A 12,500-nucleotide genomic window follows, 5' to 3' on the forward strand; every position below is an offset into this window, starting at 1 on the left:
TTCACACTTGTTCCCAACAGTGTGGCGTAGAATCATTTTGGGATTATGTTAATCATAAGATATAGTGAGTGCTGTATAGCTGGATAATATGTGGCTTTATATGTACATATATATATGTATATATATATGTATATATATATATATATATATATATATATATATATACTGTATACATATATTTATATACATATATATATATATGTATATACTGTATATATATATTCCTTTCTGCTGGCTTTGGAAAGTGCTATTCTCCTAGCTTTTAACAACTTGCTCGTCACTTGCACTCAAAACCATGGTTGAAAACAGTCACCAGTAGTACAAGTTAAGTATATCTTAGTTTAACCAGACCACTGAGCTGATTAACAGCTCTCCTAGGGCTGGCCTGAAGGATTAGACTTATTTCACGTGGCTAAGAACCAATTGGTTACTTAACAATGTAGTACAACACGTACTACCAGATTTGAGCACTCTGCCTTGCCAGGGGTTTAAACCTTGACCCAGCCACTGGTTATGAGGGTATCATGACCAATTGATGACAGATAGATAGACAGACAAACACACAAACACGGACCCAAAAAATAGGAAGATTAGGATTTCTCCTCAGAGGGGAGATGAAACAAAATTACCATAATATGGAGTCAGAGTTTTTTTTTAATGCAAATATCATCCAAAGTCAAAACATTTCAATCAAATGCAAAGAAAAGACAGACTTCACCAGGCCACAGTGTCCCCATCACCCGAATATCTGTTGCAAATGTGGCAATTCAGGCTACCCTTGCGTTGCTAATTCCGGAGGGCTTGGGTTAGAATAAGGAAGTGGTTGAGAAGGCACTAAAATTCTAAATATTGCAAGAGAGTGTTACTTAATTTGTACATTGTAATCCTGTTCTACGTCCTTAGTTGCTAAATCTAATCAGTGAGATGACATCAACCTGGTCTGGTAATTTTACTCGTAATATATATATATATATATATATATATATATATATATATATATATATATATATATATAATTTAATTGTAATAGGCACAAAAAGTGACCAGTAGAGTCTACACGCACACACAGACATATATATATATATATATATATATATATATATATATATATATATATATATATATATATATATATATATATATATATATACTGTACATGTATGTACGCATATATATTATTATATATATATGTATGTATGTATATATGTATGCATATATGAACACACATATATATGTATAAACATATATATATATATATATATATATATATATATATATATATATATATATATATATATATATATATAAGTTTATAAATGTTATATATATATATATAAAACTATATATGTACATACACATACATATATAATTATCTTATACTTATCTTATAACTAGCATCACACCTACATCAACCTAACCTATCGCACATACACACACACACACACGTACGTATACACACACACATACACACACGTATACACACACACACGCGCACACAAAAATCACTAATCAGAAACCTACCTCGACCTTACGTTTACATTCGCGGAACACGCCATTACGTTAATTAACTTGTTATGTTGGCATCTTTCCTGCCGGTTATTTGTTAATGACGTCTTCAGGTGATTTTGTTCTCACCAGTGATGATTCAATCAGGTGTATTAGACATTACAGACAAATACATTGGTGGGAACATTCAAATTAGCAGATGGAACTGAACTAATCTGCCTTGAAAATATTTAACACACGATGGACAATGTGTGCGAAAGAAATAGAAAACGGAGTGTAGAAAATAACAATAAATACATGAATAAAGAGAAATCACGAAGTAGATATTCAGATTATGCATTCATATGTGGGTTTCGGTTTTGCATTTATGCAATCATCCATCCATTGCAAACAAATTGCAGCGTTCAAGTTTCTTTTACTATAAGCAAATAGCAACACGTGATGATCCTGTCTTTTGAAAGCACATCACAACATATAACTTTTTAGTTTTCTGTAAAAGAAAACTATTGGGCTGGCTTCGTCTGTCCGTCCACACTTTTTTCTGTCAGCACTTTTTCTGTCCGCCCTCAGACCTTAAAAACTACTGAGGCTAGAGGGCTGCAAATTGGTATGTTGATCATCCACCCTCCAATCATCAGACATACCAAATTGCAGCCATCTAGCCTCAGTAGTGTTTATTTTATTTAAGCTTAAAGTTAGCCATAATCGTGCTTCTGGCAACGATATAGGATAGGCCACCACCGGGCTGTGGTTAAAGTTTCATGGGCCCGGTTCATACAGCATTATACCAAGATCACCGAAAGATGGATCTATTTTCGGTGGCCTTGATTATACGCTGTAGCGGCTGTACAGAAAACTCGATTGCGCCAAAGAAACTTCGGCGCATTGTTCAGTTGTTGATAACAGTCAGCAAATTTGAACATATGACAATTCCTTTCTGTTGCAACATCCTGCATGAAAACCTTGCTTTAAATGCTTTAAAGATTTACTGAAAATCTATCCATTAATCAGCAAGAACACTCAAAGGCACACTGATAGAGTTAGGTGTCACGCTTCTATGGCAAAAAACTCTCAAAAGCACACAAGCCTCACTTTAGGGCCAAATAACACCTAGGCCTAGTACCAAAGTTGGGTAATAAAATTTTATGACAGGCAAGCTACGTCATACTAACATACTACAGTTTTATTGTCAATCACACTCAGGCATACTGAAATCACACTTCTGTGGCAAAAAAACTCTAGAAAGCACGCAGGCAATGCTATAGAAGCCACACTTTATGGCAAAATGAAGCATAGGCCTAGTGCCAAAGGTTGAGCAATAGAATTTTATGACAAAGGCAAGCTACGTCATACTAACATACAACAGTTTTACTGTCAATCACACTCAGGCATACTGACACCACACCTCTGTGACAAAAGCATATAAACAATGCTTACAGCCACACTCTGTGCCACAATGACGCCTAGGCCTAGTACCAAGGCCAGGCAATAGAGTTTTATGGCAAAGGCAAGCTACGGCATACTAACATCCTACAGTTTTATGGTCAATCACACTCAGGAATACTGATACCACACTTCTAAGGCAAAAGCAAACTGACAACTAGGCTTAGTACCTCAGTTTATGGTGAGTCACACTTAGGCTTACTGATACCACACTTCTAAGGCAAAACTTCAAAGCAAAATGACAACTAGGTTAGTATCTCAGTTTTATTGTCAGTCACACTTACAGTAGGTATACCGACATCACACTTTATGGCAAAAAAATGCCGATGGAAAGTGACAAAATTAGGCACGACAATTTTATGCAAAAAGCGCGCTAATGACGCATGTAACGCGGGGGGTGGGGGGCGCGGTATCCGTATCCCGGAGGTTGGGCCGCTGGGTGTTTATTCACTCATAAATTTTAATATGTAGGATGATAAAAAGGGTTTTCGTACTTAAGCTACAGGTTTACTTAATTACTTAATTACATGGAGCACCTTCACGAACTATGAGAGAGAGAGAGAGAGAGAGAGAGAGAGAGAGAGAGAGAGAGAGAGAGAGAGAGAGAGAGAGAGAGAGAACATGGATATCTGATAAGTAGTTCCGCGCTAGCGGGGAGTAGTATTACTTTATCGAACCTAACTTTTCTCAGTTGTGGCGTGAATATGGGTGTGTAAATCTGTATACACATACACACGCATGCACACACAGTATATATATATATATATATATATAAATATATATATATATATATATATATATATATATATATATATATATATATATATATATATATATATATATAGTTTTTGTGTCTAAGAGAGAGAGAGTGGCAGCAAATATAAATGTGAAAACATTAGCAAATGTGCACGTAGAAAGAGACATAAATTAATATGTAAGAGAGAGAGAGAGAGAGAGAGAGAGAGAGAGAGAGAGAGAGAGAGAGAGGACTGTCAGATGAATGACAGAGCCTGATATTTTCTTCCATCGTTTTGACGCTTTGACAGACAAGTCCGATGATTGATAGTCGAGCTTCATATGATGACGGGTCGTAAATGGAACCGTTAAGGTTAAAGGTTAATATATATATATATATATATATATATATATATATATATATATATATGTATATATATAATATTATATATATATATATATATATATATATATATATATATATATATGAATATATTTATACACACACATATATATATATACTGTATAATATATATATATATATATATATATATATATATATATATATATATATATATATATATATATATATATATATATATATATACACACATACACAGTCATGCGAAGTTTGACCTTTGACGAAACCATCATATGATAATAATGGTCATTATACTGTTTATTATAAATGGTTATAATAACAGACTTCAGAAGACCGGGAATGTAATGATGAAACCCATTAGAAATTAGTTAAGAATTTCTCTCGTTATTCTTCTGCATATTTCCTATCAAATTCTTCCTTTACTAACTATACAGGAGAATTGGAGCTTGTCTTCTGATAAATTTCCTAAGTACGCATTACAAGTAAATTGATGTAATAGGAGGAATTACAGTAGGAAGATCTGAGCTTCTTCTGTCCAGTTGAGATATGAGATTTTAAATTTGCAGTTTGGAATCATTTTCCTGAACTGTGCACAGTTCTCCCTTGAAGAGGCACGTCTGCTGTTTCCTTCACATACGAGTATTTTCATCCCTTGAGAGGTAGGTTTATCGTGTCCTGCATAAACTTTCATCCTTTAAGAGACATGTCTATCATATCATTCATAATCTTTCATCCTTTAGGCGATAGGTCTATTGCTGCCTTCACAACCTTTCGTCCTTTAATTAAGAGGTAGGTCTATCGAGTCCTTCGTAATCTTCCATCCTTTAAGAGACAGGTCTGTCGAGTCCTCATAATCTTTCATCCTTTAAGAGCGAGGGCTATTGCTGCCTTCATAATCTTTCATCCTTCAAGAGGTAGGTCTATCGAGTCCTTCATAATCTTTCATTCTTTAAGAGGTAGGACTATTGCTGCCCTCACAACCTTTCATCCTTTAAGCGGTAGGTCTGTCGAGTCCTTCATAATCTTTCGTTCTTTAAGAGGGAGGGCTATTGCTGCCTTCACAACCTTTCGTCCTTTAAGAGGTAGGTCTATCGAGTCCTTCATAACCTTTCATCCTTTAAGAGGTAGGTCTATCGAGTCCTTCATAATCTTTTATTCTTTTAGGGGTAGGTCTATTGCTACCTTCACAACCTTCAACCCTATAAGAGGTAGGTCTATCGAGTACTTCACAACCTTTCATTCTTTAAGAGGTAGGTCTATCAAGTCCTCCATAATCTTTCATCCTTTTAGAGATAGGTCTATTGCTGCCTTCACAACCTTCAATCCTTTAAGAGGTAGGTCTATCGAGTCCTTCATAACCTTTCATCCTTTAAGAGGTAGGTCTATCGAGTCCTTCACAACCTTTCATCCTTCAAGAGGTAGGTCTATCGAGTCCTTTATAACCTTTCATCCTTTAAGAGGTAGGTCTATCAAGTCCTTCACAACCTTTCATCCTTTAAGAGGTAGGTCTATCGAGCCCTTCATAATCTTTTATTCTTTTAGAGGTAGGTCTGTTGCTACCTTCACAACCTTCAACCCTTTAAGAGGTAGGTCTATCGAGTACTTCACAACCTTTCATCCTTTAAGAGGTAGGTCTATCAAGTCCTTCATAATCTTTCATCCTTTTAGAGGTAGGTCTATTGCTGCCTTCACAACCTTCAATCCTTTAAGAGGTAGGTCTATCGAGTCCTTCATAACCTTTCATCCTTTAAGAGGTAGGTCTATCGAGTCCTTCATAATCTTTCATCCTTTTAGAGGTAGGTGTATTGCTGCCTTCACAACCTTCAATCCTTTAAGAGGTAGGTCTATCGAGTCCTTCATAACCTTTCATCCTTTAAGAGGTAGGTCTATCGAGTCCTTCACAACCTTTCATCCTTCAAGAGGCAGGTCTATCGAGTCCTTCATAACCTTTCATCCTTTAAGGGGTAGGGCTATTGCTGCCTTCACAACCTTTAATCCTTTAAGAGGTAAGTCTATTGCTGCCTCCACAACCTTTCATCCTTTAAGAGGTAGGTCTATCGAGTCCTTCATAATCTTTCATCCTTTAAGAGGTAAATTTATTTCTGCCTTCATAAACTTTCATCCTTTAAGAGGCGGGTCTATCGAGTTATTCATAACCTTTCATCCTTTGTAAACTTTCACCCTTTAAGACATGTCTGCTGTTTCCTTCATAAATTTCCATCCGTTAAGAGACATGTCTACCGATTCCTTCATAACTCTCATCCTTTCAGAGATAAACTTTTTGCTGCGTTCATAAACTTTCATCCTTTAAGAGGTAGGTTTACAGCGGCCTTTTTAACCTTCAATTATTTAATAGGTAGGTTTATTGCTTCCTTTATAACCTTTCATCCTTTCAGAGACAGGTCTGCCGAGTCCTTCATAAACGTCCATCCTTTATTAGGAAGTGCTATTGCTATCTTCACAAGCTTTCATCCTCTAAAAGGTAGGTTTATTGCTTCTTTCATAACCTTTCACCTGTTAGAGACCTGTTTCTTACAGGTGAAAGGTTATGAAGGAAGAAATAAGCATACTTCTTAAAGAATGAAAGGTTATGAAGGCAGCAATAGCATCCTTCGTAACCTTGCATTATTTAGAAACCAGATCTATTGTATTCTTCATAATCTTTCACCTTTACGAGGCAAGGGTGTTGTTTCCTTCATAACCTGTCATTGTTTAAAAAACATGTCTGTCATTGTTTTCTTCATAACCTTTCACCTTTAAAAGAAGGCCTATTGTTTCCTTCATAACCTGTCATTGTTTAAAAAACAAGCCTGCTTTTGTTTTCTTCGTAACCTTAACTGCTTTTGAGATAGTCCAGTTGCTTTCTTCTTAATCTTTCACCCTTTCAGAGACAGATCCATCATTTCTTTTCTCCCTCTCCCCTCTTACGTCTTGCTTTCCTCTGGCGTGGGCTACATACGGGCATTTGTTGAACAGTTTCATGGGTCTTCATTAAATGAAAAGGAGCACGCCTAGAAATTAGGGAACTTTTCTGTAACTTCTTTGTTCCATTCGCTGAGCTAAGAGGGATTTTATTATTTTTTAAAAGTTGTTTTGAGTCACTAGAACTACAGAGGGCGAGTTGCCACTTAAGGAGACGCAAGCCCTTATAGCTCTGGAAAATACGGGGTAGTTAGAGAATAACGGAGCCTGGAAAGAAATACAGAAAATTAATCTAGGCGAAAGGCTCTTTAGAATATTCGTATTAAATGAAGCCCAGACCGCTAGTGTCAGCCGTGGCTTTTGGTGTTGATGCCAGTTTAATATCATTATGCTCTCTCTCTCTCTCTCTCTCTCTGCCGCTCGCAGGTGTGCAGCAGCAGCAGCGGTTTCGTAAGTTATTGGAGAATGTTATAGCAGGTGTTATAATTTAATGTATGAAAAGCATATATACCTCCCCGACGCGTCATACGTCGCGATTTGGAATACGAACACTTGTCCTTCTTTATCTAAATGGAAATACGTTTTAACCAACTCGCCTCAGTATCTGGGTCCTGAGATCTCGTTCGTGGTTCTTTCGGTCCAAGCAAGAGAAGGCAGGAACTGACAACTACTCGAGGGAGAATCAGAGGTGTGTGCGATTTTGATAAAGAGAGCTCTACGGTAAGGTAGTATGGGTTTTCAGTTGCTTGGGGGGAATGTTATTCGTGATAATTTCTCGAAGTCTTCTCGTCTTCAGAAGTGTGTGATTGTTCAGTCAAGAAAGCTCTACAGTAAGATAATGCAGATATTCATTTATGTGGGGTGCGCCATAACCAAGTCAAATAAACCACCGCGTCTCTGGCACAACGAGATTCGGCAAAGAACTAGACCCATGTGTTAGAGAAAGAGAAAACAGAATCGACTCAGCAGAAAAGTATAATGATGGAAAGGACAAAATATAAAAAGATAAAGAAAATATTATGTTCATAGATGTAGCCTCAACATCAGAATGCGGACTCCCACTCTCTTTTAAAACGAAGGGAAGTTCTAGTGCTTTTATTTTAATTCTCTTGGATTTTATACAGTTAAGTTACAAAGAAATGTTTTTCAGTCATCACATTCCTCAAGAAAATAACTGATTTTTTATCGGTTGTTTATTGAGAGCTAAGGATGATTCAAAAGACTATTGAAAGAACAAGATGGATTTGTGCAAACGTCCCTGAATTTAACTCTCTCTTTCTCTCTCTCTCTCTCACTGTGTTTTTACCCAACGAAGCAAACTGTGAAATGAATAGAAATGGTCATGGCGAAAAATAGCTGAAAGTAAATAATGATTTTGATAAAATAGCCCGTTTTTTAACTCAATTTCCGCCTACATGACCCTCTTTTCTTACATATTAAACACACACACACACACACTCTTTTAGTTTCCCTCAACCTCATTCGTTACTGTGACTAAATCTGCAACAAGTGTTTCTTTCAGTCTGCTGTCAAGTTTTGGAATTCTCCTCCTACGCCTATTTTTCCAGATTTTTATAAACTTTATTACTCTTTATTGCTATGTCCGTGACTCAGGCACACTCTCTCCTCTCTTTTATACTTTTTAGTTGACCTAAGACAAGTGTCACCAAGAAGACAATCTTCAGGTTTAAGAAAAAAAATCAGGAATTACCAGGTCCTGTGACTTGACAGATTTGACAGGATTTGTGGTCAGTTCGTTCATTATCGCCCCACCCCTCGCCCGGAGCAAGTTTTCATAGAGCTCCGTGACCTGTTTCCGTCATATTTCGGAAGCATACACTGAGGCCTTGAGCCTTTTCATCTATCGTTCCAGCAGCTCAAGGTCTTAACTTATCAATATTTATATTATTATTACCTACGTCATCGTTTTGAGATACATATTCACATCCCGACTCACCTACTTGAATTCCCGCTTTGCATTGCCGTCTTAATTTTCCACCCCCAAAAATTGTGCGCCCTGTTTACCATCGAATGTATCCAAAATGTATATAAACTACATTTCCCACTTATAAATCTATCTTCTGTAGCTGTGAGAACATCACTGATGCCAATATCGAAGGGTCTGACTCTAAACTGAAATGACTAGCTAGTTTTAGTCCAACTAACGGCACTAACACCTGCCTCGATTACACCTTTCATTTAGCGTTGTCGTACTTAAAAGTTGAAAGGTCACTCATGAGCGGCACAGGACAAGGGAGAAGCTATCGCGCTGGAACATATCTTAGAGACCAAACGAAAATACTTATGATCAATAGCTAAGCCCCTCTCCACCCAAGCTAGGATGAGGGGAAACTAGGGAATGGCTTTAGATAAATCAGCATGTAGACCTATAGGCTCATGTAAGCTGCCACATTCGCAGCTTTGGTGTAGACCTATAGGCTCCACTAAGCTGCCCCATTCGTAGCTTTAGTGTAGATCTGTAGGTTCCGGTAAGCTGCCACATTCGCAGCTTTAGTGTAGACCTATAGGCTCCCCTAAACTGCCCTATTCGCAGCTTTAGTGTAGATTTATAGGCTCCCGTACGCTGCCCCTTTCGCAGCTTTAGTGTAGACCTATAGGCTCCCGTAAGCTGCCCCATTTGCAGCTTAAGTGTAGACCTATAGGCTCCCCTAAGCTGCCCCATTCACAGCTTTAGTGTAGACCTATAGGCTCCCGTAAGCTGTCCCATTTGCAGCTTAAGTGTAGACCTATAGGCTCCCCTAAGCTGCCCCATTCGCAGCTTTAGTGTAGACCTATAGGCTCCCGTAAGCTGTCCCATTTGCAGCTTAAGTGTAGACCTATAGGCTCCCGTAAGCTGCCCCATTTGCAGCTTAAGTGTAGACCTATAGCTGCCCCATTTGCAGCTTTAGTGTAGACCTATAGACTCCCCTAAACTGCCCCATTCGCAGCTTAAGTGTAGACCTATAGGCTCCCCTAAGCTGCCCCATTCGCAGCTTTAGTGTAGACCTATAGGCTCCCCTAAACTGACCCATTCGCAGCTTAAGTGCAGACCTATAGGCTCCCATAAGCTGCCCCATTCGCAGCTTTAGTGTAGACCTATAGGGTCCCCTAAACTGCCCCATTCGCAGCTTTCTACACCTATAGGCTCCCCTAAGCTGCCCCATTCGCAGCTTTCTACGCCTATAGGCTCCCCTAAGCTGCCCCATTCACAGCTTTAGTGTAGACCTATAGGCTCCCCTAAACTGCCCTATTCGCAGCTTTAGTGTAGATCTATAGGCTCCCGTACGCTGCCCCATTCGCAGCTTTAGTGTAGACCTATAGGCTCCCGTAAGCTGCCCCATTTGCAGCTTAAGTGTAGACCTATAGGCTCCCCTAAGCTGCCCCATTTGCAGCTTTAGTGTAGACGTATAGGCTCCCCTAAACTGCCCCATTCGCAGCTTAAGTGTAGACCTATAGGCTCCCCTAAGCTGCCCCATTCGCAGCTTTAGTGTAGACCTATAGGCTCCCCTAAACTGCCCCATTCGCAGCTTAAGTGTAGACCTATAGGCTCCCCTAAGCTGCCCCATTCGCAGCTTTAGTGTAGACCTATAGGCTTCCCTAAACTGCCCCATTCGCAGCTTTCTACACCTATAGGCTCCCCCAAAGCTGCCCCATTCCTGGCTTGATCTCAAGACAGCCTTATACTGTGAAGCCCAGGAAAATTCAAATGCTGTCCCATAATAGGAACGAAAATAGTATTTTTCTTTATTATACTGTATACAAAGGATAACAAAAAATAAATAAATCTTGCCATACGGTGAGCTGGCCAGGCTGAGTATGGTAGTGGCGAGGTGCCCAACACTATTAAACCTATCCTAGCTTTTCAACTTTGCAAAAAACTAATACGACAAGTTCTTGTTGACGATTATGCCGCACTTTGATGCAATTTTGAATGTGGAGTCCGACGGAGGGGCAAACGAACAAGGCCCTAATCTAGCTAGAGGAAAACAGACCCTTGGATTGAACAAAATTAGCATGACTTGACCCCGAAAGAAGTGATAGATTCATACCACTGAGGATGGAATTATGTTCAATATTTACATACTTATAAACACAGCTTATTTATCGGTTAATGTTCTTAATATATTCAGCATTTCTTGAGATATTTTGAGCCAACGATGAATTCAAGGTAAAATATTTAGGTTTGTTCTCGATTTTTTTCCATTTATTTGTGGAAATTCATATTCGCAAAAGTTATCGATTTAGTATCATTATCATTCAATTATTTATTTTCACTGACACGCATTTATCGATGTTCTCGCCATCATTTATTTCCACACCTTTACTGCAACCACCTGATCTTGCATCTTAGCTCAAGTTCATCTGTCGTCTCAGCTCATTCCGTCACCTGACTGTCGAGATGGCGCCGAAGACGAAGGAGGCGACCCCCTTGGGGAAGGCGGTGATAATGACCCTGGGGACTCTGTTCTTGTCCCTGACGCCCCCGCGTCCCGTGGGCGCCGAGATCCTCTACGCGGAGACGGCGCCCATGAGCTTCGAAGTTTGGGCGGCCGATCTGGTGAGTCTCTTGGTATAAATTTTGGATATTGTGGTGGAGGGTGGGGAGGGGAGGAAGGGGTGGATGGGAAAAAAGGGGGGATATGAATAAGAGGAGAAGAGGAGAGGAGGAGGAGGGAAAAGTGGAAGGGGGCGAATGGGAGAAAAGGGACGGGGGGTGAATTACCAAGATGCTAAACATGACGAGATGAAGAACGTCACTTGGATTTCCCCCAGTCTGAGTCAACATTACCCCCTTTTTTTTTTTTTTTTTAAGGAAACAGTTAAGTGTTAACAAACGTTCCACGAATTTCCCAAACCCTCTCTCCTTTCCCATTTTCTGTCTGCAGAATGTCTGTATATTATCTTTTTCAAAGACGAATGCAATAAAAAAAAAACAGTTATTTCCTTTAAATTTCCAAAATCCATTTTTCGTCTAAGCTTTCCAAATCCCCTTTCATAAAAAAAAAAAAAAAAATAGGAAAACCATACCACTTCCCGGTTCCGTAATCTCTACAGACATTTACCCATTTTTGACTTCCAGGCGCCAGGATTTTTCTTGCAAGAGCAGACGATCAACGACCGCCTGTGTTACTGCAAGAAACCCGGGGGCACAGGTCCAAGCAGCGTGTTCACGAGTTTCAGCTTCAATACACCTAGCCCTCTGACAAGCTCAGGTAAATAACAGAATTTTCCTTTGCACTAACGAAGTCAGGTAAGCAAGAAGATCTCTTCCCAGAGAGGATACTGATTGCAAAACAAAATGAAAGGGTTGAAGCCGTTGAGGTGAATCATATTTGTGGCGTGAGAAAAATTAGACTGGGGAAGGATGTAGAGATACAGGGTGATAAAAAGGTTTGTGAAGGGATGAATCACAATATTCTGAGATGGTTTAGTCTTGTTTAAAGAATGGAAGATGATAGGTTGGCGATGATACTGTTCTGGAATTAGTGAGAGAAAAAAAAAGGAGAGGTTT

The 12,500-nt window shown here is 39.0% G+C and overlaps 1 protein-coding gene across 8 annotated transcripts in view; it reads left to right on the top strand.

Moving 5' to 3' along the window:
- The window catches only part of LOC136837058 (uncharacterized), a 26,800-nt gene that overhangs the window by 2,261 nt on the left and 12,039 nt on the right, over window positions 1-12,500 (top strand). For 2 of the 8 annotated variants that reach the window (XM_067101641.1, XM_067101647.1), the window contains 2 exons: window positions 11,363-11,546; window positions 12,069-12,201. In XM_067101641.1, the coding sequence (XP_066957742.1) occupies window positions 11,388-11,546; window positions 12,069-12,201 (292 nt within the window). In that variant the 5' untranslated portion in view covers window positions 11,363-11,387. Of the gene's footprint in view, window positions 1-7,477; window positions 7,709-11,339; window positions 11,547-12,068; window positions 12,202-12,500 lie in introns of those variants that run through there. The other 6 variants (XM_067101642.1, XM_067101646.1, XM_067101640.1 and 3 more) reach the window with 5 other exon arrangements.

This window comes from Macrobrachium rosenbergii, chromosome 57, assembly GCF_040412425.1.
Source record: "Macrobrachium rosenbergii isolate ZJJX-2024 chromosome 57, ASM4041242v1, whole genome shotgun sequence".
NCBI lineage: Eukaryota > Metazoa > Arthropoda > Malacostraca > Decapoda > Palaemonidae > Macrobrachium > Macrobrachium rosenbergii.